The sequence below is a fragment of the Hemicordylus capensis genome, chromosome 8 (assembly GCF_027244095.1).
Source record: "Hemicordylus capensis ecotype Gifberg chromosome 8, rHemCap1.1.pri, whole genome shotgun sequence".
Classification (NCBI taxonomy): Eukaryota; Metazoa; Chordata; class Lepidosauria; order Squamata; family Cordylidae; genus Hemicordylus; species Hemicordylus capensis.
In genome coordinates this window covers 117,834-143,805 of record NC_069664.1, presented here as the reverse complement: position 1 = coordinate 143,805, position 25,972 = coordinate 117,834, and the positions used below count along the sequence as shown (strand labels likewise).

The following is a 25,972-nucleotide window of genomic DNA, read 5'->3' as shown; positions in this document are numbered from 1 at the left end:
AGCCATGCCTGGAAGCTGCCCAGCCATCTGGCTGTCTTGGCCAAAGGCTGGATGAGTTATGATGGTTTTGCTCACCCCAGTTTGCAGAGCCCCCCCCCCGATGCCCCACTCTGCCCCACCATGGCACCACCCCCACCCACCCCCTACCTGGGCGGCTGCCAGCTGGTTCTTTGCCTGCGGCCTTGGCCAGCCCCCCGCCACGCCTGGGGGTGCTCTGCTGCTGCTGGCCCACCCCTCCGACGTCTCCCCCAGGCGGGGGTCACTTTGACACCCTAACAAGGCTGGAGTGGGCCCAGAGGCAACATTCCAAAATGGGCCCCTCGCTGACACACACACACACACACACTTCACAATATGTCGTCAAGTGACTTGCCTCTCGGGGGGGGGGCCTCGAGGCGTGGGGGGCCCCCGGCAGCCGCCTCCCCTTGCCTAAGAGTAGTTCCGCCCCTGCACGGCGCTGGGGAATGGTGCAGCCCGGGTGGCCCTGCTGGCTTTCCCCTTGAAGGAGAGGATGAGCGGGGGGGGGGGGGTTGGTGGCCCTGAGGAGGCCGTTCTTGCCACGATGGTGTCAGTGCAAGGACTCGGCGGCTGGCCTCCCTTCCGGGCTCCGGCCCGCCGCCTTAAGGCACCCTGGAAACGGAAGGGCTGCTCGGCTCTGCACCTGCACCGGCGGCAGCAGCAGGCCCCCCTCCCTGGCCCGGCGGGTGAGGCCCCCCCCCGCCGACAAACAGGAAGCAGCTCCCTTGCCCCACGCGACTGGCTCAGGAAACAGGCCCCGAGGGGCCAGAGGAGGGCGGCCGGGCACGGATGTGGTGGCGAAACTTCCCCCTTGGCGCTCCTGGGGCGGCCCCTGCGGAGACCGGGGCGGAGGCAGCCCGGTGTGCTGGGTCGCTGCTCAGCACCTCCACGGGGCCTGGTGCGGCTGCTGCTGTGGCGCGGGCAGGATCGGTGCCACGTTCCGGAGCGGGCCTTGTGGTGGCGGCAGCAGCAGCAGCCACGCGAAGCGAAGGAGGCTGTTCCTCCCACACGCCGGGCCTGGAGGGCTGAAGGGACCCAGAGCCAGGTCTGTGTGTCTGTGTGAGAGAGAGAGAGAGAGAGAGAGAAGCCCCTTTGGCTTCTCCTCACGGCTGACGAGCCACTATGGAGGGGAGCGGCCAGCCGGCCACAGCACTCCGTCCGCAGCGGCCCAGCCAGGCAGGAATCCGGCAGCAAGACCGGCCAGGCCGAGGCCCTGCCTGCCTGCTCAGTCCGAGGGCGATGCTGCCAGCCGGGCCGTGGTGCTCCTCGGAGCCCTGAACTGCCAGGCCAAAGTCCAGGGCCTGCACACCTCCCTTGGTCTGGCCTGGGGGGCCCACCCTTTGACCTTTGCCGGGGGGCTTTGGAGGCAGAGGGGGGAGAGAGGTGTGGGGCGGTGGTGGTGATGCTTAACGTGCGGCAGGGCGGGGGGGGGGCCCTCCAAGGGCCTCAAGGAGGTCCAGGCAGGGCTCCGAAGTCACCCAGGTGCGTCTCTGCTGCCGGAGCCAGGGGTGGTGGGTCAGCTGGGAAGGAGCTTTTGCCTCCGCCTGAGCCAAGGGCCCAGCCTCGTGGGAGCAGCGACCCCGTTTCCGAAGGGCGGCCATGGAGCTCCAGGGGGCAGAGGAGCCCCACACGCCAGAGCTCGCAGCCCCCCGCAGCATGCAAGAGCCGCCGCAGCAGCAGCTCCTCATGGCTGCTGGCCAAGACAGACCTCGAGCGCCCCTCAGAAAGGCAGAAATCCGGCGGCCCATTTGCCGCCCGCCCGCGGCAGCCTTCACAGAAAGAAAGAATCGTGCCACTGTGTGGACAGGCCCTTGGCGGGGACTCGCCAACCCCGGCGGGATCCACACGGTCCTTCTCCTGGCGAGAATTATGCGAGGAGGCGCCTGGAGGCGGGGGCAGAGGAGGCCAGCTGAGCTGCAGCAGCAACAGGCAGGGTCCCGGCTTTGCTTGCAACCCTCCCCCCCCACCGGCGGAGGCTGGTACGAGGTTGCCTGCCTGCCTGCCTGCCTGCCTCGGAGGCTGCTTTTTCATTGCTGCTGCCGCTGCTGGGCCCGAGGCCTCTCTCGGGGCCCCCGGACGCCGGTGCATGCGCGCGCCTTCCTTCCTCTTCAGCGCAGCCGTCGGGTCCCCCCAGGCCCGCCCGCCCGCCCGCGACCCTGGCAGGCCAAACTGCTGCTGCTGCTGCTGCTCTTGCTCCCGGCTCGGAGGAGCTTTGACGGCGGGAAGAGGGAGGCGCGCTGCTGCAGGACCGGGCGAGCCCCGCGTGGCGGCGGCCCCCCCTCGCCCTGGCCGACGCCTCCTTCCAGAAGCCCCCCCCCCCGAAGCCACGTCCCACCCAGCACGCCGGGCAGGGCAGGGCAGGGCAGGGCGGACGGTGGGGGCGCTGGTGGCGGAGGAGCCAGCCGGGCGCCGCCCCGGCCCCCGGAGCGCCCTCCCGACCGCGCGGCAGCCTCGGCAGGCCGTCCCTTGCGGGGCGGGGGGAGCGCTCTCCCCGCTGCCGGCCGTGGCGCTCCCCGCGCGCTCCCTGGGAGGCACACGGCGGGCTCCGGAGTCCCCGGCGGCCCCCGCAGCAGCCCCGGGACGGCGCGGCCTTCTCGGCTCCACCCGGCCGCGCGACTTGGAGGCCGGCCCGGGGGCGGGTTGTTGCACCCGCCCGAGCTCGCCGGGAGGAGGCGGGAGGAGGACGCGCTGGCTTCCCTTCCTCCTCCTCCTCCTCCTCCTCCGCCTCCGCCTGCTGGTGCTGCGCTTCCCTCCGGCCGGGCCAGGCAGGAAGGAGAAACGGGCGGGCGGGCTGGCGAGCGCCGTCCGCGGGGGCCTCATCTGGGACTGCAGCTGCCCGTCGGGACGTGCCCGGGAGGGCCGCCGCCGCCGCCGCCTCCGCCGCGCTCTGAGCTTCCTGCTGCCGCGCCTGGCGGCCCCTTCTTGGGCGGCGGCAGCAGCCGCAGGCCGCGCGGGACGGAGGGCGGCCAGTCTCTTGCCCGGAGCGGACGCGGCGCCGCCTCCTCTCCCCGTCGGGGGCCCTTTTGGGCCGGGTTTCCCGCAACCTGTTCCGATGGCTTGCTCCGCCCCTGGAGGCGCTCACGCGGACCACACCGCAAGGGGGTCTTGTCGGGTCAGCCCCGGCAGGTGGGTCCACCGAGTCCCGCATCCAGTTCCCGGCGGCAGCAGCAGCAGCAGCAGCGGTCCCCAGGAAGCTCACCCGGCGGCGGAGCGCGTGAAGAGAACACACCTTCCCCCAGTTCCTTATCAGAGGTATACTGCTCTTGTCCGTGGAGGTTCCGTTTCCCATCTTCCCTGTCAGCCGTCCCGTAGCCAAGAGAAAAGGAATCTTTGCTTGGCACGCGCTGCTGTAGGCTGAAGTCCAGGGCCTCCGCAGCCCAAGGGCCCCCCAAATCCTCTCTCGTCTGCCCCCGGGGTGGTGCCGCCGCCCAGCCTGATGATGCTTAATCTGCAGGGGAGCGGGGGGGGGGGCCGCCGCCGGAGGCCTTTAGGTCCAGGCTCCAGAATTACCTAGTGGGCTCACTGCTCCTCTGGCTGTCACTGCTGGGAAGATCTCCAAGAGGGCTCCCCCCGCCCCCCCCAGCAGAGGGTTCCCTGCCCCAAGGGGGCTGGGAGGGAGCCGCTGCTGGAGAGGGGGCTGGGCTGGGCGGAATCGAGCCGCCCCTGGCTTGGGAAGGTGCCCCTGCCTTGGCTTTCCATGGTTAGCGCCCCCCGCCCCGGGGAAGCCTGGCTGTGCCCAAGGGAAGGGGGCTTCCGGAGCTTCCCTGGGGCTGCTGCTCTCACCAAGAGGGAGGAGATTTGCTCTACCCCAGCGGTCCTGGGATTGGTTCCCAGCACCCCACCCGCTTCCCTGCTGCTGCTGCTGCTCCTCCTGCTGGCCTTGGAAAGGGAAATCACGCAAAGAGGCCGCTCTCTGCCTCTGTGTAGATTAAATCAACACGGGCACTGGCCAATGCGAGCTGCTGCTGCTGCTGCCCTAAAACTAAAGCTCATTAGAGCGAATTCCGCCCTCTGGGGCAGCAGAGAACAAGGCCGGGCCCTCTTGCTCTGTGCAACATGACGGTGGGATTTGAATACGGCTCTGCTCCCCTCCTGCTGCCCAGCCTGCCTCTTCTCCGCTCTGTCCCTTCAGCCCTTCCTCAAAGGGCTGGTGTTGCCCGCATTCCAGTTTGTCTACATGCTTCATAAAATGTGGCACCCAGAACTGGACACGGACCTATAAGGTCTGAGGGGGAGGAATCTTGCAGCGGTGGTGGGGAATCAGTGGTTCCGCTCAGGCAGCCTGAAGTGGCATCCACCCTTCTTGCTGCTCAGCTTGTGAGCACCTGCACTGCCCCCATCTTTTGCGGCTCTGCTGCTCCCAAGCCAAGGCGTCCCCCATACCGTGCCCATCTCTCTCTCTCTCTCTCTCTCTCTCTGGTTCTCTGGCCTGTGTGTAGAACTTTGCATTTGTCTGTAATGAATTTCATTTTGTTAGTGTTTTGGCCCAGTTTTCCATTTGAATTGTATTCCTTCGATGTCAGCTGTGCCTCCCAGCTTTGTTGTCACCTGCTTATATTATCGCTATTATTTATATATTTATATATTTATTTATTCAATTTCTATACCACCCTTCCAAAAATGGCCCAGGGCTAAATGAGAAATAATAAATAAATAAGACGGCTCCCTGTAGGGCTCACAGTCTAAGAAGAAACATAAGACACCAGCAACCGTCACTGGAGGTCCTGTGCTGGGGGTGGATGGGGCCAGTTCCTCTCCCCCTGCTAAATAAAGGGAGTCACCCAGGGGTGTAGCCACCATTGGGCGATCGGGTTTAAAGGACCTGGGCTGCCTCCCCTCATGTCTGATGTCAGATGCGGGGGGGGGGGCTGGCTTAGCTCCCGAGCGGGCCTGGGGGGCCCAGTTCGGGAGTTAAATGGCCACCATTGTGTTTGCAGCATGGCCGGGAGCGGATCTTCCCTGCCTTAAAGAGCCGCTTCTGGCCGTGCTGCTGCGAACACCGCCACGTGGCCCCGTTCAGGAGTTCGATGGCCAGCGCTGTATTCGCAGCACGGCCAGCAGAGGCTCTCCTTGCCTTTAAGGCAGGGAAAAGCCGCTCTTCAAAACGGGGGCTGCTATATGGGCTCCCTCAGGGCTCCATTCTGTCACCAGTGCTTTTTAACATCTACATAAAACCGCTGGGTGGGGTCTTCAGGGGATTTGGTGCCGGGTGTTATCAATATGCTGATGACACCCAAATCTCTTTCTCCTTGTCATCAGCATCAGGAAATGGCATGAGCCCCTTCAATGCCTGTCTACAGGTAGTAATAGGCTGGGCAATAAACTGAAGCTAAATCCAAGCAAGACGGAGGTGCTAATTGTTGGGGGTCGTAATCTGCAAGACGGAATCGACCTTCCTGTTCTGGACGAGGTTACACTCCCCCAGAAAGAGCAGGTTTGTAGCTTGGGAGTACGCTTGGACTCGGACCTCTCCCTGGTGCCTCAGGTTGAAGCTGTGGCCAGGAGTGCTTTTTACCAGCTGTGGCTGATTTGACAACTCTGCCCATTTCTTGAGAATGACCTGAAAACAGTGGTGCCCCAGCTGGTAACCGCCAGGTTGGACTGCTGCAATGCGCTCTACGCAGGTCTGCCTGTAGTTCAGAAACTTCCGTTAGTTCAGAATGCAATGGCCAGATTGGTCTCTGGGGTATCCCAGAGAGACCACATTATTTCTTTATAAGGTGGAGGTTACCACTGTTTTAAGGTCATTCAAGACGGAATCGACCTTCCTGTTCTGGACGAGGTTACACTCCTCCAGAAAGAGCAGGTTTGTAGCTTGGGAGCACGCTTGGACCTTCCAGACCTGCCTTTGTGCAGAAGAATGAGACAGCACTGGTGGCCTCTCTCCCGTCTTGTGGCCCTGCCCTTCTTCAGGATTTCTCAGCAGTGATGGACAGAGGCACTGGGAGCACATCAGCAAGTTCTTTTAGTCCGTGGCATGCCATGCATCCTGCCTGCCCTGGACTCACTTTTCCTGGCCAACTCCTTAAGAATCTTGAACTGCAGTCCTGACCTCTCACGATTAATGCTGCTTTGATGCAGCTCGGACAAGACGGTGGCGAAACAGGAGCTGAAGAGGCCTACCCTCCTTTTGCCACCCATTGACTGTACATTTCACCTGCCCACTCCTTTCCTCTTCTTCTTTGTTCAGACATACCTGAAAAGGTCCTCACCCCTTGCTCTCTGCTGCAGCGTTCCTTGTTCTGAGCTATCGGTTTCCTGACCCTGTCCCTGTCCCTACTACAGGTCTGAGTTGCTCATCCACATCCATTCATGCTGATCTGTCCCGCCTTCCACTTCTTTTGCCCTTCTTCTTTTTAACTTCAGCTCATCAGTAAGCTTTCTGCAGGCACATCTTTCTTAGCTGCCTCCCATTTTTCTGTCTCACTGGAATCCTTGCTTTAGCCCTGCCCCACCTCTGAGGCTCCGCCTCCTTTCTCTGTTTTCCTATTAGGACCTTGATTCTCTTTGCAGCTCCCTTTCTCTCCCTTCAGTCTCTGTCCTTGCCAAAGGTTCGGTGGCTCCTTCCCGGCTCAGCCACGTTGCCCACCTTCCTGAGGAGAGGCTCATAAGATTTCAGAGGGGAAATGGCGGCAGCAGCAGCAGCAGCAAAAACTGAGCTGAAGAAGAATAGTGGATAAGTGCAGGGAAATGTCTATTACAAAACCCCAAAGCATTTCGAACTAGATGTTTTTCATCAGGGGACTACATAAGAAGATTAAAAAGTGATCAAGACAACCAAAAAGTGACCAGATGAATTCAACAGCAGATATAGGGGTTTTTTAAAAATGGAGAAAAGTGCTTAAGGGATGAGATAGGAAGCCTGATGGCTACTATCATAAATACTATCTAAGCTATCTCTCTATAGCGATAGATAGATAGATAGATAGATAGATAGATAGATAGATAGATTTGATGTGTCAAATGTGAGACTCCTCAAAGGAACCTGTATATAGATTGACTACCTCTGGACTACTAACCTGGACACTAACCCCCTTCTGGCATTAACATTGCCAGAAAAAATTATCATTTAAATCAAAACGTGATTTCTGCTAGGTCTGTTATGAAGTGTGTGGGAGGTTCAGAAGAATTAGATAATAGAATTTAAAGTCCTCTCTGTGACTGTTAGAGCTTCTTCCAAAGGAATACTGGTATATTGGGAGGAAGCATCTAACCTGACCAAAATAGCCTTCTCTTAAACTAGATGTATTTCTTAAAGGAAATTAATGAAACATGTAGAGTCCCTAATATAGGAAGGTAAGCAGTTCACAAATGGCTTTGGAAATACCATCGTAATCAACATATTTGGAATGGAATTGCAACCAGATGCCATGGGTCTGCCTGGAGGCTTGGTAACAGGTTTAAGAATTTCAGGAAGAATATTTTAAAAACTGGTACTCGTGGGATTATATTCTGACAACGATACGTAGCCCAAAGAAAGCCCTTCTTCCTAAATCATCTTCATCATATTGCTGATGTCTCTAGCGGGTTCTTTTTCACATGGAGAATCGAAGGTAACATTTTGAAGAAGATGGTTGATTTCCGATTCATAATCCTGTCTGTCTGGAACAAAGACGGCTCCTCCTGCTCTGGCTGCTTTAATTATAAGGCTGGCATCTTGAGCAAGGTGGTCTAAAGCCAGGTGTTCCTCTCTTGGGCCACCTGTGAGATGCATTCCATTCAGACTGAGAGAAAATTTTCAAAATAAGTTCCTCCAAAACTTGAATGGGTGGACATGGGGCCTTGGGTGGAATGAACCGAGAAGGAGGTTTAAAAGGGGCACGCGGCATGATTGGCTGAGAAGGATGGCCGTGGCAGTGACTTTTAAGTTGGGAGGTCAGATCAGTGGTGGGCCGAAATCCTCTTTGGAGGGACCAGCCTCTGGAATGTTGTCTGTCTTTGCGACAAGTCTTTGAGTTGATGTTGCCTGGCAGCCCAATGCCTCGTGCAGGGCCCGTAGCCCAGTGTGTGAGGAGGAGTCCTGTCCTTCATTTGGGAACAACGGCGACTTCTCGTGTCTTCGTGATTGGTCATTTCTGGACATCTAGTGATGACAGAGCACTGCTTGCCCTCAGTGGGGCACTTCAGAGAGTGGCTCATTTAAAATGTTCATGCTCTGCTTACTAATCCAAAAGGTGTACAATACAGTTATAATTTTAAACAGAGAACCAGGGTGTTATTGGGCCTCTCATGGGGTGGGTCCCTGAGCTGCTGTTGGCGAATCCCAGAGGCACAGGTAGAGCGAGCAGAGCGGTTCAACCCAGTTCTCAGACGCTCCCCTACCCTGCCTCTGGGCTGTGGTGGCAGGGGCCTCCTCCTCCTCCTCCTCCTCCTCCTCCTCCTCCTCCTCCTCCTCCTCCTCGGAGCATTGTCTTGGGCATTTTGAGTTGGGTGCTGCTCACCTGCTCCGTGAAGGTTTTGGTGTTGGTGTCCCCCGTGATGGGCCTTGCCAGGCATCACAGCCTTTTGCTGCACAGAGGCAAAACTGGAAACGCCAGTGCGTGGGCGGTGCTGGAGTCAATGGCATGAAAGCCCCCTTTTCTGTGCTGCTCCCTGCATTTCTGGTGCAAGGTACAGGGTGGCCCTGTGCTTCCACTGCTTTGCTGAGCAGCTTAGAGGGAGGGAGCGGCTGGAAAGCCTCCTCATCAAAGGCAAGCTTGTGCGAGTTGGGATGAAGGCTGCCCCACAGCCTCCCACTGGCCTGCCTGGGCGGTTGCTTGTGGGCCCTCTTTCCCCACGGGTGGCACGCTTGGGTTCAGAAGCCCGGGCTGGCCCATGGGCTAGGAGCAGCAGGAAGCCCCTGGCCCCCTCCCCACCGCTCTCCCTCGGTCGTTTGCAAGCGGTTTGGGCCCAGCAGGGCCTTGACTCTCCTGGGAGGCAGGCGGAGGCCAGAGTGGTGAGGAGGCAGCAGAAGAGGGCCGCCTCCCTGCCCTCCTTGCCTGCCCCTGGCTCCGGCTGGGGAGCCCCGCCACCTCCTCACTGCATGTCTGTGTGGCGGCTGCCTCTGCTGCCTGCAGCCCTCGTGGGCCAGTGCTGGCCGGCAGGAGCGGCAGCAGCAGCCGCCGGCTGGCGCCTTGGCCCTGGCCCAGCAGCGACTGCCTGGCTGTCCTTCCATTCAGCGTAACCGGCCTGCCTGTGTGTGCTTTCTCTTTCCCAGGGTCAGCGGGAGAGCTGCTTTGCTCAGCACTTTGCAGTCCAGGTGAGGGGAGGGCTTGGCTGGACCTTTGCTGGACGTTTCCATGGTGACCTGGCATGGAGCACTCTGGGCCTGCCAGCCGTTCAGACCTGATGGACTTCCTGGCAGAGGACACAAGAGGAGAGCTCAGCTGTGGAGCTGGAGCTGGCCTGGGAGGGCCTCCGGACCCCCCGGCGCCTTCGGCACTTCCCCGAACGGCACCCGGGCCCTGCCCTCCCCTTTTGCTCCTCCAAGGCACCCATTTCTTGCCTGCTAGCTGGGAGGGAGCTGGGAGCAGCCCTGAACTCTCCTCTGAAAAGTCCTGCTCGGACCTGGCTCGGCGTCGTGCTGAACCGTCCCGCCCTGAAGCAGGGCCCCGTCCTTCGGAGAGCAGGGGCTTCTTCTCAGAGAAACATGCACAGCCGCCGCGGAGAGGAGCCTTCCAGCCAGAGAGCCAGAACAGGCCGGCCAAGAGCAGTGACGATGCGGCCACCCAGGCGCTCTTCTGGAACAGCCTCCTCCAAGCTCAGCGGTGCGTCCTGGACCTCCAGGGGGAGATTGACAGGCAGAAGGAGCCTCCGGAGCTCCCCTGCTTTCACCCCGAGGAGAAGGCCCCACCATCGCCGGGTATGGCCCTCTCCCTGGAGCCTTTACTTCTGGACAGTGGGAGTGAGAAGAGCTCGGAGAGGCAGGATGAAGATGAAGGCTCGTCAGAGGAGGAGGAGGAGGAGGAGGAGGAGGAATACTTGTTCTACAACAATCCGCTCTTCCAGGAGAGTCCCGGCCCCCTGACAAGAACCATCGGCTTTGCAGGCCCAACGATGTGGAGCCACCCAGAGAGGGAGGCTTCCCCAGAAAAGGAGGAGAGTCCTCTCCTCTCCAGGGACTGGGATGCTGATGTGTGTTGCCAGTCGAGCGTGGCCAGTAGCCCCCTGGCCAGGGACTCGTTCTCTGCCTTTGAGCTGGAGGCCAGAGCCGACCTGCCCCCCAGCCCTGTCCCAGCTTACCTGCCCCACTGCCGCCCCTTGTCTCCCTTGGTGATCACGGAAGGGGACCTGGAAAGCACCTTCCCGGCTGCAGAGAGCACCCAGGTAAGAGCTGCCGCCCCAGGGCAGCCTGGGAGTGAGGAGCGGCTGCCTCCGCCCAGCCCCTCCCCAGCTGCTGCCTTGGCGTGTGGCCCCTCCTGGAGCACAGGGGGGGCAGGGAGGGGGGAGCGTCTTCCAGGCCTCGGGCGGCAGCGGTGGCTGCCTGCAGCTGCTGGACCAGGGACCCTCTTCAGTCCAGGCAGTGGGTTCTGACTGCCGGGGAAGCAGGCGGGCCTCAGAACAGGCTGCAAGGCTGGCTTCACCCCCCCCCCAGAGCCTGCGTTGGAGCCCGCTTTCTGCCCAGCTGCTCCCCTGCAGTTGCCCTCCCGCTTGTGATTGATTGATTGATTGATTGATCATTGACGTATTTCTGTACCGCCCAAAACTTACATCTCCGGGTGGTTTACAACCACATACAAGTAAAACATTAGTTAAAAACAGAAACAAGAAATTTAAAAACACGAAACCTTTTTTAAAACAATATTCTAAACCATTAAAAAGAATCAAAACACTATCAGTTAAAAGCCTGGGTGAACAGATGCGTCTTTAAGGACTGTTTAAAAGCCGCCAGAGATGGGGAGGCTCTTCTTTCACTAGGGAGCGCGTTCCAAAGCCTCGAAGGCCCCTCCCTGAGTAGCCACCAGACGAGCCGGTGGCAAAAGCAGACGGATGATCTCCAGAGGATCTAGTGGGCGGTGGGGTTCATGACGAAGGAGGTGTTCTTTTAAATACCCAGGGCTGTTGAGGGCTTTATAGGTTATGACCAACACGTTGTATTTTGCCCGGAAACATATCGGCAGCCAGTGTAACTCCTTCCATGCGGGAGTAAAACGGCCTCTCCTGGGCAAAGACTGGCGCCCGCAGTCGGATCTGCAAAGCGCGGCGGGGGCTGCTCCTGTGCTCTGTCTCTCCCCTTCTTTGTCTTCTAGGCCCCCAGCTGCTTCCCAGTCCTGCTGACCCACGGCCCCTCTGGAAGCCTTCTGGACAGCACCACTGCAGGTGAGTCCTGCGATGGGCCAGTTGTGCTGCCCAAGCGAAGGCGTTGGCCGCAGCAGTCGAACTGCCCCTTCCGTGCCAGCTGCCCCCAGCCAACGTGGCCGGGTTGCTCAGGAGGGGCTCGAACTCTTCCAGACGGGCACTCTCTCCCTGGGGGCTGCACTTGGATCACAGAAGCGAGGCCGGCCTTCTCGGCACACCCGGCTCTTCTGGGCCGGCCCCGAGCTTTGGAGTGCCCTGTCCCTGAGGCCTGCGGGCTGCTTCTCTGCTGCCTCTTCAAGGCCGATCAAGGTCTTGCTTCCCCCCCTGAGGTGGCCTAATCTTGAAGCGACTTGGGGGGTTTTGTATCCGTGGTTCGTGTTGGTTTCCATTTGGATGTGGGTTATAATTATTCTACATGGCTGCACTTTCTTTCATCCAAGGATAGTATGCAGTTTTCTTCCTTCCCTCCTCTTATTTTTACCCTCACAACAACCCTGTAAAGTAGGTTAGGCTGAGAGAGTGTGACCCAGGGAGGTTCATGGCCAGGCAGGCATTTCAGCCTGGGTCTCCTTGATCCTGATCCTCAAGTCTCTGAACCATCCTATCTTTGTACACCACTTTGGAACTTTTGATTGGAAATAGTATGGAAATGTTTAAAGCAAATAAAGGCCCCAGTTCCTTCATCCACACAATCCAGGTTAGGGAGTGTCTAGGGTCCGAAAGCCTTTGACTTCTGCCAAGAGTGAAGGCACTTGCAGATTCACTCACATATCAGAAAGCAAGGACATGGCCAGGGAAGGCGCCCAGCTGAACTCCCCCCACACACTCACCACGGGGCCTCTGTGCACGCACAGTGTCCTTCGGCCTTTCAGCCCCGATCCTCTTCCTCCCCAGCTGGAGGCAGTGCTGAAGTTCTGCGATGCTGGGAGAGAGAGAGGCTTGTAGAAACGAGGAAGCTCTCTTTCTCCTCCTGTCCAGCCGCCGGCATGGCAGAGTCCACGCCTCTCAGAGTGGCCACAGGGGAAGCAGGGGCCGGGGCATGGCTAGCGGCCCAGAGCCCCCATCATGCCCTCCTTGGTCCTGGGCAGGCCTGAGGCCTGGGGGAGGCATTCAGGCCCCTGGGGCTGATCCGCTGCTCTGGAGGGTTGCCAGGCAAGCTCTGGGGGGGCTGAGAGGGCTGTGGGGAAGAGGCCGTCCCCTCACTGGCCTGCCTGCTCTCTCCCCTCTGCCCCAGGTCCCACCCTTGGCGGCACAGATCTGCCTGGGGGAGGCCTCCTGTTCTCTGCCTCCAGCACGTGCCTGGTGTCTGCCCTGCTGCACGACGACCACGACGACGACGGGCCTCCCTCTCCTGGGGAGCTCAGCTGGCCTCCTTCCAGCTCGCAGGTCTTCTCAGCCCCGCCGAGCCTGTGGCCAGAAAACGCACCCCATGCCTCCCCATCCCCTTCCTGCACATGGGTGGAGGCGCCTGAGAGAACTTCCTGTCTGGAGGAGGAAGCTGCTGCTGCTGCTGCTGCCGCCGCCAGAGATCTGCTCTCGGCCTCGCTTGGCGCTGTCGCGAGGGAGCTGGAGTGCTCGGCGGAGGGACTGGAGATGGTGCAGGTGCCCCCGCTGCAGGGCCAGGAGGCGGAGGAGGCGGAGGAGGAGGAGGCGGCCCCTGCCCCACCGTAAGTTTGCTGCATGGAGGGCCTCCTGGCTTGGCCGGCTCCCCCCTTCGGCCTGCCAGCCACCACATCCTCTTGCTGCGGTTTGGGGCTGGGCTTGAGCCCCGGAAAAGCAGCCATTCGGGCTGCCTTGCCTTCTGGGCTCGCTCGCTCTGCCTCCGTGTCTGCCCTGCCCTTCAGCGCGCAGCACGGGCTTCCAGGGCGGCTCGCGCCTGGATGCAAAAGGCAAACGCAGCCCACCTGGAACCCAGCATGGAGCCGGAGAGTCTGGAGCCACTTTCTGCCCAGCGCCTTGTGTGGTTTCTGGGGGCAAGCAGGACCGCTCTCTGATGATCTCTCTCTCTTTGCAGAGGAAGCGTCCCAACGTGGGGCTGGGCAGGAAGGGCCTGTGCTTGGCTAGGCTCACCCTGGAGTGCCTCGCTAGTTGGCCCTTGAGGTGCTTGACGTGAATTCCATGATGGATCCTAAGAACGTCTGAGCAGCCCTGCTGGATCAGACCCAAGGGGGCCCCTCCAGTCCAGCATCCTGCTTCACACAGTGCCCCCCCCACACACACACCAGGTGCCTCTGGGGGGCCCACCGGCAGGAGGGGAGGGCATGCCCTCTCTCCTGCTGTTGCTCTCCTGCAGCTGGGATTGAGAGGCATCTTCACTCCGAGGCTGGAGGTGGCCCACAGCCACCAGGCTCGTGAGTGGTTGATAAGACCCGTCTTCCATGAATTTGTCCAAGCCCCTTTTAAAGCCACCCAAGCTAGTGGCCATCACCACATCCCGTGGCAGAGAGTTCCACAGATTAACTATGCGCTGTGTGGGAAATCCTTTATCTTGTTGGTCCTAAACTTCCTGGCCATCAGTTCAATGCAATGACTCCTCACGACAGCCCTCGCTTAGCCTTTGCTCTTGGGAGCTCCTCTCTTTAGCCCTCACCTTTGCATGAAATCTGAATGGCCAGCAAAGCTTGAGATCCGCTTATTACCTGTCTAGCTATGGAGTTCAGAGGAATGTGTTCTCACAGCAACCCTGTGAGGTAGGCCAGGTTGAGAAATGTTACTTTTCTGCGGCCACCCAGCAAGCTGTGTAGCTGAGCAGAGACCTGAACTTGGGTTCCTGTGTCCCCTTGACCAGCCCCGGTGACCTCTTACATCAGGAGAGCCTCTCGGTGATGTCACCGGGTCGTGGCCATCCGTTCACGGAGCCAATAGGCCCCCTCCAGGGATCAGCCGTGTGTGTAGGTGGGCGGGGGCCTGGCCGGAGAGGGGTATGGCGTGGGGATGGGGGAGCCCCCAGCTGGAGTGCAGAGCTCCGTGCCTAGCCAGGGAGGGCTCTGGGGCACAGGGAGCGTTGCGGGTCAGGGGACAAAGCCCTGCCTGAAGGGCGGCCCAGCACTCGCCCGGGGAAGCAAGGAGTCCAGAGGGATGGCCCTTCTGCCGGACTCCGCCCTCATCATGTGGCTGGAGGGACTCTGTCCACCAAGCTGGTAGCAACGCCAGTCCTGGCTTCCATCTCCTACCTGGGTGTGGACTTCTAGGATCTTGGGGTTGCTCCTCAAGGGATTAAGCTGTGCACCTGAGCAGAAGGGGTGGGGAGGAGTTCCGGGTGCCCCGTCGCTCTTGTGGCCTCCTCCTCCTCCTCCTCCTCCTCCTCCGCTGACCCGGGGCTCTCTTTCCCTGCAGCCGCCCTGAAGAGCTCCCTCCGGGGCCCAGTGAGACCGGGGAGCCCCTGAACCCCAAGGAGCAGCAGCCGGAACCCAACGGCCTCCTTGCAAACGGTACCTCTGGAGACCAGGCGGCAGCAAGGAGGTTGGCAGCCCGCCTCTACCGCCTGGACGGCTTCAAGAGGTCCCAGGTGGCCTCTTTCCTCCGGAAGAAGTAAGGCAGTCTTGGGGCGTGGAGAGACTCCTCCCCCGGCCCCCTCCTCACGAGGGGGCAGCTGCAGCTTTGCCACCGGGGCGCTTTCCAGATTACACGTTACCACAGCGGTAGTTTACTTTGGCTTGGCAGGATCGTATTGAAACCGTAAATAAAGGGTGTTGCACCAAGCCACCAGCAGGGGGAGCAGTCTTTCCCAGCTTGCGCAAACCTCCTACAACTGGAAAATTCAGCTCTTTTTTGCTACGCACATGCAACATTGTAAAACTGTAACGCAAAGAGAAAACCCGAAAGAAGGCATCGGAAATGTGAACCTTGCTGTCAGCACAGGGACTGTGATGTCGAAACACAGGCAGTATGGAAGCACACCTAACGGACACGTAGTGACGTTGTTGTAGCGGGTAATCTGGAAAGTGCCCTGGACTGCTGAAGCGGGCCCAATCCTGCTCCCCCAGCCCTGGCTGAGCTCTGTCAGTTGCGCTCCCTCCTTGCAGCCAGGAGCTCTAGGCCGAGATGCCCCTCTGCTGGAGAGTGGGGGCTGGATCTGGGGAGCCCAGTGGGCGGAGGGCGGAGGGGAGTGCTGAGGGCAGGGCTGGCGATGCAGGAGGCGCCTTTCCCGGCCCTCCTCTGAGCGCTTTCCCTGTATTTGTCCGCAGCAATGAGTTCAGCCGGCAGGTTGCGGAGGCCTTCCTCTCTTTCTTCCAGTTCAGCGGAAAGACTCTGGACCAAGCGCTGAGGTAATCTGCTGCGGGGGAGATGTGGCCGGGGGGAAGCACGAGGGGCTCCGGCAACCGCTGGCCGAGGGGCTGCTCTGGGCAGCCAAAGGGGCTAGCCAGGAGGAGCATCCTGGGAAGTGGGGAGCCCAGCTGGAGGGAGGAACCCCCGACTCCTCCTTGGGCCGGGCCCATGGACGGGGGGCTGCCTCCCCCGCCCGGAAGCCATGGGGTGGCTTGGCCAGACGGGCTCCTTCTCCAGGGTGGGGCAGGTCTGGCTCGGGACGGCGGGGGGAGGGGCAAGGGGGCACCCCCCAGGTCGGCTTTGGCCTTAAGGCGCGGCAAAAGCAGGCCTGGAAACGGGCAGCGGGGAGGAGCAGGGCTGTGTCAGGAGGGTGCCTCGGAGTGGAGTGGGGGTCACAGGCGGGCTGGGAAGGATGCACAGAGCAGCCTGAAGAGAAGGGGGCAGGCAGGCGGCGGGGGGCACCCTCCCCCTCCCCCTTGGAATTGCAGCTTGCTTCAGCCCGGGATTAACTTTCTGGCCATGTGTGGGAGGAGGCAATGCTCCACCCCTCCTGCACCCTACAAAAGACAACCAGTAATAACACACAAGTTGAAATTGAATTATAATGGAGAAGCTATTACACGAAAGTCCAGATTTAAAGTGCCAGTCAAAAAAGAGGGGTTTTCCAGCTCTTCTTAGAACTCTTTGGGGAGGAGGGTTGGTGAAGCTGCTCTGGGAGCCCTTTCCAGAGGTGAGGGGACACGATGGGTAAGGCCCTGCTCCTAGCATTGCTGTGGCAGCAGCAGGGTCCAGAGCAGGACTGGAGGTGTCTGGAGAGGCCCCGGCAGGTCCACAGGGCTGAATGCAGGACAACGGGGCCCCGGCTCCAAGCTGGGCGGGGCTGGGGAGGTCTGGTGGGGAACTTGCCGGCTGGCACGGAGGGGCTGGTTCTCTCCAGGCACTGGACAGGGCTGGGGCCCAGCACCGCCAGCAACAGCAACAACTCCCCCCCCCCTCCCCTCTGGCAGGCTGTTCCTGAAGGCCTTCGTGCTCACTGGGGAGACCCAGGAGCGGGAGCGGATCCTCCGGCACTTCTCCCAGCGCTATCACGCCTGCAACCCCGAGGCCTTCCTCGGCCCAGGTAAGACCCCGAGGAGGCCTGACGGTCCGGGCACCTCCCCAGGCCTCCTGACCACTCAGGCTGGACTAGCCCGGCCACGTCCCGGGCGGCCACGCCTGTCCAAGCGGGTGGCGTCTAGCTCTTGTGGCCTGCCGAGTGTGGAGGGAGAGCCCCAGAGCCAGCCCAGTGGGGAGCCTTTCAGGGCCTCAGACACTGGGCCACGTTGGGTGTCATGGAGCCCCCCCGGGCGGGGGCGGAGGGTGATCTTGGCCTGGGGGAGACGCGCACCACTTCAGCACCCGACTGACACTCGCCCGCACAGACACACGGCAGCTGGGAGCTCCCCTCCGGTGGCTGGACAGGCCCTGGCCTCGTGCTTTGTGGCTGAAGAAAGAGGCAGGTGGCACAGCCGCCCCCCCCCCCAGTGGGGCCTTTTCGACAGTGGCTGGGTCGGGAGGGCACCGTCTGGCCTGGTGGGCAGCTGGCGAGTGACTGGCGGCCAGGCTCCCCGCAAGCAGCCGGCCTCTCTGTCTGCCCCAGAGCCCAAGCGACCCCCCTCCCGCCCCCGCCCCGCAGCACAGGCTGCCCCGCCGTGGGAAGAAGCGACAGCCCCCCTTGGCGCCAGTCAGAGGGGCAGGAAAGCTGGCTGGTCTTGCCGGAGGGGGGAGCAGTGCTGCCTCTTCCAGCCCCCTCAGGCTTGCTCAGGAGGATGGGTGCCCCCTGCCGGTGGCCGTGGCTTTGGGGTTGTGGGATATGAAGGAGACCACACCTCCCGGCCCCCTGACGTAAGGGGCATTGCTGCCTCCACTTGGGAGGAGGAGAGCTGGGCCTGGCCTTCCTCTGAGCCCTGGTCTCCTCCTCCTCCCCCCCTCCCCCCGCAGATGCTGTGCACACCCTCACCTGCGCCATCATGCTGCTCAACACAGACCTGCATGGGCAGGTAAGGCCACTGGGGGTGGGGTGGGGCCTGGAGTTCTGGGGTCGGACGCCTGGCACCGGCTTTGTATTTCTCCGGCCTCACCTGTGATGCCCCTTGCGCCGCGGGGCAGGGGGGCTGAAACTGAGCTCCAGACCCTCCCCTGTGGCAGCCAGAAGCCCTTTCTCCTGGGTGGGATTAAGGTGGCGGCAACGCCGGTGGGGGGGGGATGGGGAGGGGTCTGGAGCAAGGGTCCCGGGGCTTGACTGGGGGGCCCGGGCCTTCCCTGCGCCTGGATTCTGCAGGCATGCCGAGCCTGGTGGGGGTCTGTGGGCACATCTCCCAGCGGCTTCTCTTTCCTGCCGGTGGGTGCAGCACGCGGGCCGGAGCATGACCTGCCAGGAGTTCCTCACCAACCTGGAGGGCTTGAACAGCGGCCAGAACTTCTCCAAAGAGCAGCTCAAGGTGCCTGGGCCCGCTGGGGAGGCCGGGGAGCTGCTCTCGCCAGCAGGAGGAGGAGGAGGCGGGGGGGGGGGGCCCTGAAGGGCTCCGTGTCTGGGCTGTGCCACTCCAGGCTGCAGGGAGGCCCTTGTGCCTCGGGAGCAAGATGGCCTGCGCACCGAGAGCCAACCCTGCGTGCAGGTGTCTGGCCTTTGGGGGCGCAGGAAGTCGCACCCTTTTCCTTGGAGGGTCTGGCAACTGTGCTGCAGCTGGGGTGGGGGTGGGAGGAGTGGGGGCCGGGAACCTCTTCCTAAGAAGGGGGGGGGAGCTGGCGGGCCAGTGGTGGGCCTGCAGAGGGGCAGGAGGCGATGCTTGGATGTGGGGCGGGAATTAACCCCCCCCCTCCTGCTGTCTATCCAGGTGCTGTATTCCTCCATCCGCCAGGAGAAGCTGGAGTGGGCTGTGTAAGTGAGGGGGCCCCGTAGCGAGTGGAAGGCTTCTCTCTGCCCTGCTCTCTCTGCTGTTGCCCCAAATGCGTGGGGGGGGGGAAGGCCCCCCCCGACTGCTGCCCTTGCACTCTGGCGGGCTCCGTGTTTGCACCAGGCGGCTGATCGCCCACCGGAGGGTGGTGGGGTGTGAGTGGCAACAAGGTGGGGGTGGGGGTGGGGGGCCATCGCTCAGCAGCACCCTGGTCCTGGGCGGGGTCCGTGCAGGGGGGCCTCGCTTCCCTCCCCTCAGAGCTCCTCTCTCTTCCCTGCAGGGATGAGGACGAGGCACCTGGCCCGGCCACCCCGCAGCCCGCTGCCCCCAGCCGGAAGAAGAACAACCCCTTCCTGACCCTCCAGCACCACCCTGGCGCCGAGACCTACCGGCAGGGCCTGCTGGCACGCAAGGTGCACGCAGAAGCGGATGGCAAGAAAAGTGAGCCAGAGAGTGTCCCCCCTTCCCCCCCGCCGCCGCCGCCCTCAGGGGGCCCAGATGTGGGGAGGGAGGGAGGGAGGGGGCAGGGCCCAGCCGCTGGACTGGCCCGGACTGCCCACTTTTACTGGCTGGCCAAAGGTCAAGTGTGCCGACTCCTGGCGCCCCCAGAGCCCCGCTCTTGCCTTGGGCCGGACCCAGGAGGGGTTCCCCGGGGCCCTCTCCTGCCATGCGCAGCGTGAGATGAGGACCAGCCTTTCAGCACCTCCCTAGAGCGCTGCTGCCCGACAGAGGCGTCTCCCAGAGCAGCGGGGATTCGGACCGGCAGTCTCCGACATTTCCCTGCTGTGCCATTAGGGGGCTACAGTGGGTTGCGGGGGGGGGGGGTCTTTTTGGTCCCTGTCCAATCTGTGACTCTCCCCGCCCCCAACCTGTGGGGCGGGCTGGAGCCATGGGGCAGGGCAGTGGGCGTGTTCCTGCAGGGCTCCCTCTCCCTCAGCGCCCCCAGCGCCTGCCCTGCTCAAGCATCTCCGTCCTGTGGGGGGGGGGTGGGGGGAGCTCCCCCCCCCAGCTGCTGCTGCCGCCAGAGGACCCCTTGACCTGCCCCTCCCTCCCTCCCTCCCTCCCTCCCTCCTTTGCAGCCCCATGGGGGAAGAGAGGCTGGAAGGTGTTCCACACCGTGCTGAAGGGGATGGTGCTCTGCTTCTGCAAGGTAAGGGGTGGCCTGCCGGGGCTGGGGGGCACCAGATCGGGACGTCTGGCTCAGACCGGCCCCGCCCCCGGGGCTTGGCCGAGGGAGGCTCCATGCTGAGCCTGCCCGATGGGACGTGCCAGGGTGGCAGGGCTGGAGCCGGGGCAGCTCCTGGTGAATCGCCTCCCGTAGCAGTGTCTTTCGGGGGGGCTGAAAGAGAAGCCCCCGGAGGCTTGGCGCGTCTCCTGGGTGAACTGCATCGGAACTGCCGCCTGCGTGCTCTGACCGGCAGCAGCTGCCCAGGGCTTGGGCTTTCCCCAGAGCTGCTGCCTGCAGGTGCTGGCTGGGCTGGGCTGCTCTGCCGCTCTCTTAAGCCCCCCCAGCAGCTGCAATGGCAGGGGGTGGGGGGGGAGGAGAGCCCCTTGGAGGTGCAGGGGAGCTACTGTCCCCTCCCGCCTGCTTCTGTGGCCCCCCCAGGATGAGGGCCAGCCTGACGGCGCAGAGGAGCCCCTTGGGGTGCATCACGCCCTGGCGGAGAAGGCCAGCAAATACACCAAGCGGCCCAACGTCTTCCGGCTGCAGACGGCCGACTGGCGCATCTTCCTCTTCCAAGCCCCGTGAGTAGCCCACATGCCCTGGTGGGCTCAGGCATGGGGATGCCCCCTTCTTCCCCACACACGTGCAGCAACATCTCTGGGGCTGGAGGCGGCAACCCCTCCCCACTCTCCAGCCTTCCTGCCTCTTCTCAGTGCAAAACCCAGCGGAGGTGCCCCCCCCCGCCCCCCGGTGTGGCTGGTGCCGCAGCCAGTGGAGAGCCAGCCTTTCTTCTGGCCTCTCTCCCTCTCGGAGGCCCGGACTCTGCTGACAGGGGCATGCCTGTTGTCCCTTAAAAGGCCGCCAAAGGGCCCCTGCGGTGGGAGTCGCTGTTGCTCCCATTTTGCAGATGGAGGCAGCAGCCTGAGGGCCCCCCTCCCGCCCCCCCCCAAGAGGCAGGGCAGGTCTTGAGCCCGAGGCTGGCTGCCTCCTTGGTGGGCAGCCAGAGCTCTGCCTTGGGAATCTGCTGCCCCGTTTTTTAAAGGAAGCCAAAGTTCACCAGGACTGGACCCAGAATTGCGGGCCGGCTCCCCAGTGGCTTCTGTCCTTGAGGACTGCCCGGCCTCCTCGGCACAGATGCTCCCCCACGGACTCCCACAAGGGCGGTCTGCTGCCGTGACTGCTGCTTCCTTGGTGGCTCTGTCTGACGGTGGCCGCCATCGCCGGGGGAAGGTGCAGCCCACCACCGAAGGGCTCCTTCCAGTGGGGAAGCGGCAGGGCTGTAGCCCCGGCCCACAGACAGGATGTGGGTGCTGCTGGCGACCCTTCCTTTGGCCCCGAATGAATGCAGTCTGTGCCCCCCTCGCCCTTTCCCCAGGACCCCAGAGGAAATGCACTCCTGGATTTCCCGGATCAACCTTGCGGCGGCCATGTTCTCCTCCCCACCTTTCCCAGCAGCAGTGGGCTCCCAGCGGAAATTCATCCGTCCGATCCTCCCGACTGCGCCCTGCAGGTCCTCCTTGGTGAGATGGATGCCCAGTGTGGAGTGGGGGGGGGGCAGGCAAGTGGGTGGCCCCCTCAGCAGCTCCCTCTGTGCAGTGCCCCAAGTCAAGGAGCGTGTGGCTAAACCCATCAAGGAGCATCAACCATAGACGCTTCCTCGGCTGTACTGGGAGCAGGAAAACGGCCAGGAAAGCCATTGGACTGTTAGATGCCAAGGCAGTCGGAGACGGGAGGCGCTGGAGGCAGCCCTTGCGTCTGCCTTGACTACGGGAGGCCTAGGAGGGCCGAGCAATGTGTCTGAACTGACCTCCTGAGGAAGGGAGTCTGAAAAACTGAGTCCAGTAGAAAAGACCAGAGCAGGTGATCAACCACTTGACAAATGGCCCGCTCCAGACAACATCTACCCAAATGTGAAATTGCTGATCTAGTAAAACAACGTAACTTGTCCTTAAAATCAGGCTCTTTATCACAGGACTGGAACTTGGTGGCCAATAAGAAGATACAGCCCTGCTGGATCAGGCCCAAGGAGGCCCATCCAGTCCAGCATCCAGCGGCCCACCAGATGCTGCTGGAAGCCTACAGGCAGGAGCTGAAAGGGGCCGGCCCTCCCTCCTGCTCTTACTCCTCTGCAACTGGTACTCAGAGGCATCCTCCCTTTGAGGCTGGAGGTGGCCTATAGCCCTCCGATTAGTAGCCGATGATAGACCTCTCCTCCAAGGAGTTATCCAAACCCCTCTTCAAGCCATCCAGGTTGTTGCCTGTCACCACATCTCGTGGCAGAGAATTCCACAAGTTGATGATGCGTTGTGTGAAAAAGGACTTCCGTTTTTGTTGGTCCTAAATTTCCTGGCAATCAGTTTCATGGGACGACCCCTGGCTCTAGTGTTAAGTGAGAGGGAGAAGAATTTCTCTCTCTCCCCTTTCTCCACACCATGCATGATTTTATAGTCCTTTATCGTGTCTCCCCGCAGTTGTCTTTTAACTGATTTTTTTAAAAAGGGCTCTGGTGGGGAGGGAGGTTCCAGGAAATTACAGGTAAGTTAGCTTGTGTCCCATGCAAATTAATGGAAAGCATAATTGAAGACATCCTAATTATTAAGCAAGGCTTGCTCGGCAAGGCTTCTGCAAAATCAAGTCATGCCTTGCTGACGCTTTTCGAGTTCTTTGAGAGTGTCAACAGATGTGGAGGGGGTGATCTGGTTGAGGCTGCATACTTGGGCTTCGAAAAAGCTTTTGATGAAGTCCTTCACCAAAGGCTCTTGAGCAAACAGCAGTCGTGGGAAAAGAGGACAGGTTTGATTGTGGACTGGGGGCTGGTTAAAGAACAAGGAGTTCAAAGTAGGAATAAACTGAGCATCTTCACAATGGAGTGAGGTGGCATCCGCCAAGGATTTGTATTGGGACTGATAGTGCTTGTTACCTTCTTAATCAATGATCTGGAGTAGCAGTGAGGTTGCCATGCTTGCTTATGACACCAAACTCGTGCCATCTACGGACAAGTCAATCCATGGCTACTAGTCTGAGGGCCGTAGGCCACCTCCAGCCGCATGGGAAGGATGCTTCTCAATCTCAGTTGCAGGGGAGCCACAGCAGGACACACCTTCACCTCTTGCCTGTGGGCTTCCCAGAGACAGGATGCTGGACTGGATGGGCCTCCTTGGGCCTGATCCAGCAGGACGGTTCTTATGTTCTTATAGTTGGGGTGATGAAAACCAAAATGGATGGTGACGAGCTCCAGGCTGGGTGAATAGGCAACCAAATGGCAAATGGGTTTCAGTATAAATAAGGCTAAAGGGATGCAAATTGGCGCAAAAAATACAAACACCATAAATATGCTAATGGAGTCTGAGTTGTCAATCACTAACCAAGACAGAAGTATTGGGGTCCACGAACCATAGTGTATGTTTCAATGAAAGCATCAGCCCAGTATGTAGCAGCTGTGAAGGAGGAAAATTATATGGATTATTAGGAAAGGGGTGGGGGAAACGAGTACCAATGTCCTTAAATATATCTGTTGGGATACTGTATGCAGTTCTGGTTGCTGCATCTAAACAGGGGCAGAAGAGGGCAGCTAAAACCATGGGGGAGGCAGAGGCGAGGCAAAACCATGAGCCATGCACCCTCTTTACAAGGAAAGGCTACAACATTTGGGACTTCTTAGTTCAGAAAAAAGGCGATGAAGCAGGGACAAAATTGCGGCTCATCAGACATAGTGTGGAGAAAATGGAGAGAGAAAAGTTTCCCCCCTCCACTCCCTCACGACATTAGAGCCAGGGGGTCATCCCATGATTAGCCAGAGGTTTAGGATGGGCAAAAGGAAGGACATCTTCACCCAACACATAAATTAATTGATGGAACTCACTGCCACAAGATGTGGTGATGGCCACTTCTCCAGATGACTTGAAAAGGGGGTTAGACAAATTCATGGAGGACAAGTCCACGAATGGCTATAGGCTGCCTTCAGGTTCAGGAGCAGGCTGCCTCTGAATCCCAGTTGCAGGGGAGCAACAGCAGGAGAGGGAGCAGGCCCTCACTTCTTGCCTGTGGGCTCCCAAGAGGCATCTGGTGGGCCACTGTGGGAAACAGGGTGCTGGGCTAGAGGGGCCTCCTTGGGCCAGATCTGACTGGCCCACGTCGGCTGCAGCCCAGCCTGACCACCTTGAAGCCACAGCCAGCCCTGCTGCTGCCGCCGCCGCCGCCGCCGCCCAGGTCTCTGGCCATGGAAGGGTGATGAGGAGAGAGCCAGCTCACTGCAACCGGTTTCTCTGGTTTTAGGAGGATCAGCATCAAGCCCACGAGGACTGGATGGACAAGATGTCGGACGACCTCCTGGAGCACCAGCGAAACCTGCCGGACAAGCGGGGGCGCGGCCGGGACCTGGAGGAATACCAGCTCAAGAAGGAGTATCTGCTCTATGAGGTGCGTGGCGGGTGGCATCTCTCAGCTGAAAGGCCCGTGTCCCAGGAGGGCTCTCCCACAAGTGGGCGCGGGGCGGCGGGGGGGGGGAGGAGCATGTGAAGCGAACAATGTTTCCTCTCCTCCAGCCCTAACGGGGGGTGTTGGGGACCACACCAGCTTTTCGTGGCAAGCCTGTCTCCATCATTTCCCAGGGGTTGGCTCTTGCGTGCCTGCTTGCTGCTTTGAGTCCCAGCTGCCTGGCTTCCCCTTGCATGTGGGGCTGAGCTCTTTCTTGTCCCCACTCCCGCTCGCTCCCCCCCCCCATCATAAGGACAGCCCTGCTGGATCCGGCCCAAGGAGGCCCATCTCGGCCAGCTTCCTGTTTCTCACTACAGTGGCCCACCAGATGCCGCTGGAAGCCAGAGCCAGGAGTGGAGGGCACGATGCCCTCTTTCCTGCTGTGACTCCCCCGCCCCTGAGCCCAGTGTCTCCTGCTATGGGTCGCCACCACCACCTCCGTGTCTTCCGACTGCAGCGATGTTTGCTCAGAAACCTCTGGCTGTCTTCAGGACACTGATCTGCAACCCCAAATGTGCCCTTTAGCGCCCGCCCCCCAGAGCGCCACTCGTGCAGGTCCACGCACGGCCCCTTGGTCTTGCAGCAGGAGCGGGTGGCGGCTGCTGAGGCCAGGAGGCTGCTGGTCCTCCCACCAGCCAGCCCAGCCCTTCCCAGCCAGGGGGGCATTTTTAACTCTCCTGCTGCAGAAGCGTCGGTACGAGACCTACGTGCGGCTCCTGGAAGTCAAGCTCAGCAGCGCCACGGAGGACCTGGACCAGTGGGAGGCCCGGCTGCGCGAGGCCGAGTCGGCCGAGGAGGAGAGCGCCGGCCTGAAGAAGTCGCACTCCAGCCCCTCCCTGAACGTGGATGGGCTGCCTGCCGGCGGCGTCGGCGTCAAAGTGAAGCGCAACATCTCGGAGCGCAGGACCGTGCGGAGGGTCATCCCCCGGCGCCACAAGCACCTGCTGTGAGGGCCCCCCCCCCACTTGGCCTTGAACAAGGACTGGCTGCCCCCCCACCCGCCAGCCGCCCCCTCCTTGAGGGGCTTGATGCTGCTTGGAGCTGGAAGCGGGGACGGTACCTGGGACACAAGCAAGCCAGCACTTGCAGAGTGTGGCCACCAGATGGGGCGAGATCCTCAGACTGGAGCCGTGGGGGCCCATTCAGTCGGCAGGCCAGAGCTGGATGGGATCCAGGCCCAGAGCCCTGGGCATCCTCTGGGAAAGTGTCCTGCTCGAGTTGGGGGCCAACCCTCGCCTGCTGCCTTAACCCCTGCTTGCCCCCAACTGCTCAATTGCTGTGCAGGCAGACGGGACCTTTCTGCAATAAACGGAGACCAACGGGGCTTGGCCTGGCTCTTTGGGGCTTGTGGGACGCCCCGCCCGGCTCTTGGAGCTCATGCTGGGTGTGGGCACAGGCTAGGGGAGCTCTTCCCCCTGCTGGCTGCCTTGCTGCACCTTTCTCCAGCTGGCCAAGGCAGGCCTGCTGCTGCAACGGAGGCAGGGAGCAGGGGCGAGGGCTTTCGCTCCTCCTGCTCCCCCGCCCAAGAGCAGCAGTGTGGCGGGGGGGGGGCGGGCCTAGAGGGCCAATGAGGGAGCAGGGCTGGGACTAGCAACCTTTTCATGAGTAGGCAGCAAAGGGGCCTCCGCCTCCCCCTCCACCCCAGGCGCCCTTCTCTGGCTGTGCTGCTCCCAGCTGGGTCCTGCTTGGCTGCCTCTTCCAGACCCAGGCAGACCAAAGGGCGCAGCTCTGCTCACTCCAGGCCTGGGCCCCTCCCTCCAGGCGGTTCTGGCCCTGGCTGTGCCGCCCTCCTTTGCGGGGGGGGGGAGGAACCCAGCAGGTGCCGCTCTGT

At 61.3% G+C, this 25,972-nt stretch overlaps 1 protein-coding gene across 4 annotated transcripts; it reads left to right on the top strand.

Annotated features, from left to right (window-relative positions):
- Nucleotides 1–795: 795 nt before the first annotated feature.
- Nucleotides 796–25,464, top strand: LOC128333647 (PH and SEC7 domain-containing protein 1-like). Of its 4 annotated transcripts, none has more exons than XM_053269364.1 (16): nt 796–1,063; nt 9,215–10,323; nt 11,247–11,316; nt 12,530–12,962; nt 14,632–14,826; nt 15,483–15,563; nt 16,572–16,684; nt 17,545–17,603; nt 17,955–18,044; nt 18,441–18,484; nt 18,781–18,941; nt 19,580–19,650; nt 20,107–20,246; nt 21,041–21,185; nt 23,941–24,084; nt 24,828–25,464. In XM_053269364.1, the coding sequence occupies exons 2-16, from the start codon at nt 9,310–9,312 to the stop codon at nt 25,089–25,091; spliced, it is 3,024 nt and encodes a 1,007-aa protein (XP_053125339.1). In that variant the 5' UTR covers nt 796–1,063; nt 9,215–9,309; the 3' UTR covers nt 25,092–25,464. The 4 variants fall into 4 exon arrangements, with proteins under 4 accessions (XP_053125339.1, XP_053125338.1, XP_053125340.1 ...); XM_053269365.1 differs by lacking the exon at nt 796–1,063 and adding an exon at nt 3,131–3,270; XM_053269366.1 differs by lacking the exon at nt 796–1,063 and adding an exon at nt 5,485–7,571.
- The last annotated feature ends 508 nt before the right edge of the window (nt 25,465–25,972 follow it).

What these genes read in the sequence shown, in the direction of transcription:
- LOC128333647 (XM_053269363.1), top strand. Translation starts at nt 1,618, where the DNA reads ATGGAGCTCCAGGGGGCAGAGGAGCCCCACACGCCAGAGCTCGCAGCC. An exon ending in ACTCTGGACCAAGCGCTGAG is followed by an intron (nt 15,564 to 16,571) that starts GTAATCTGCTGC and finishes CCCCTCTGGCAG; the next exon opens with GCTGTTCCTGAAGGCCTTCG. An exon ending in GAGAAGCTGGAGTGGGCTGT is followed by an intron (nt 18,485 to 18,780) that starts GTAAGTGAGGGG and finishes TCTTCCCTGCAG; the next exon opens with GGATGAGGACGAGGCACCTG.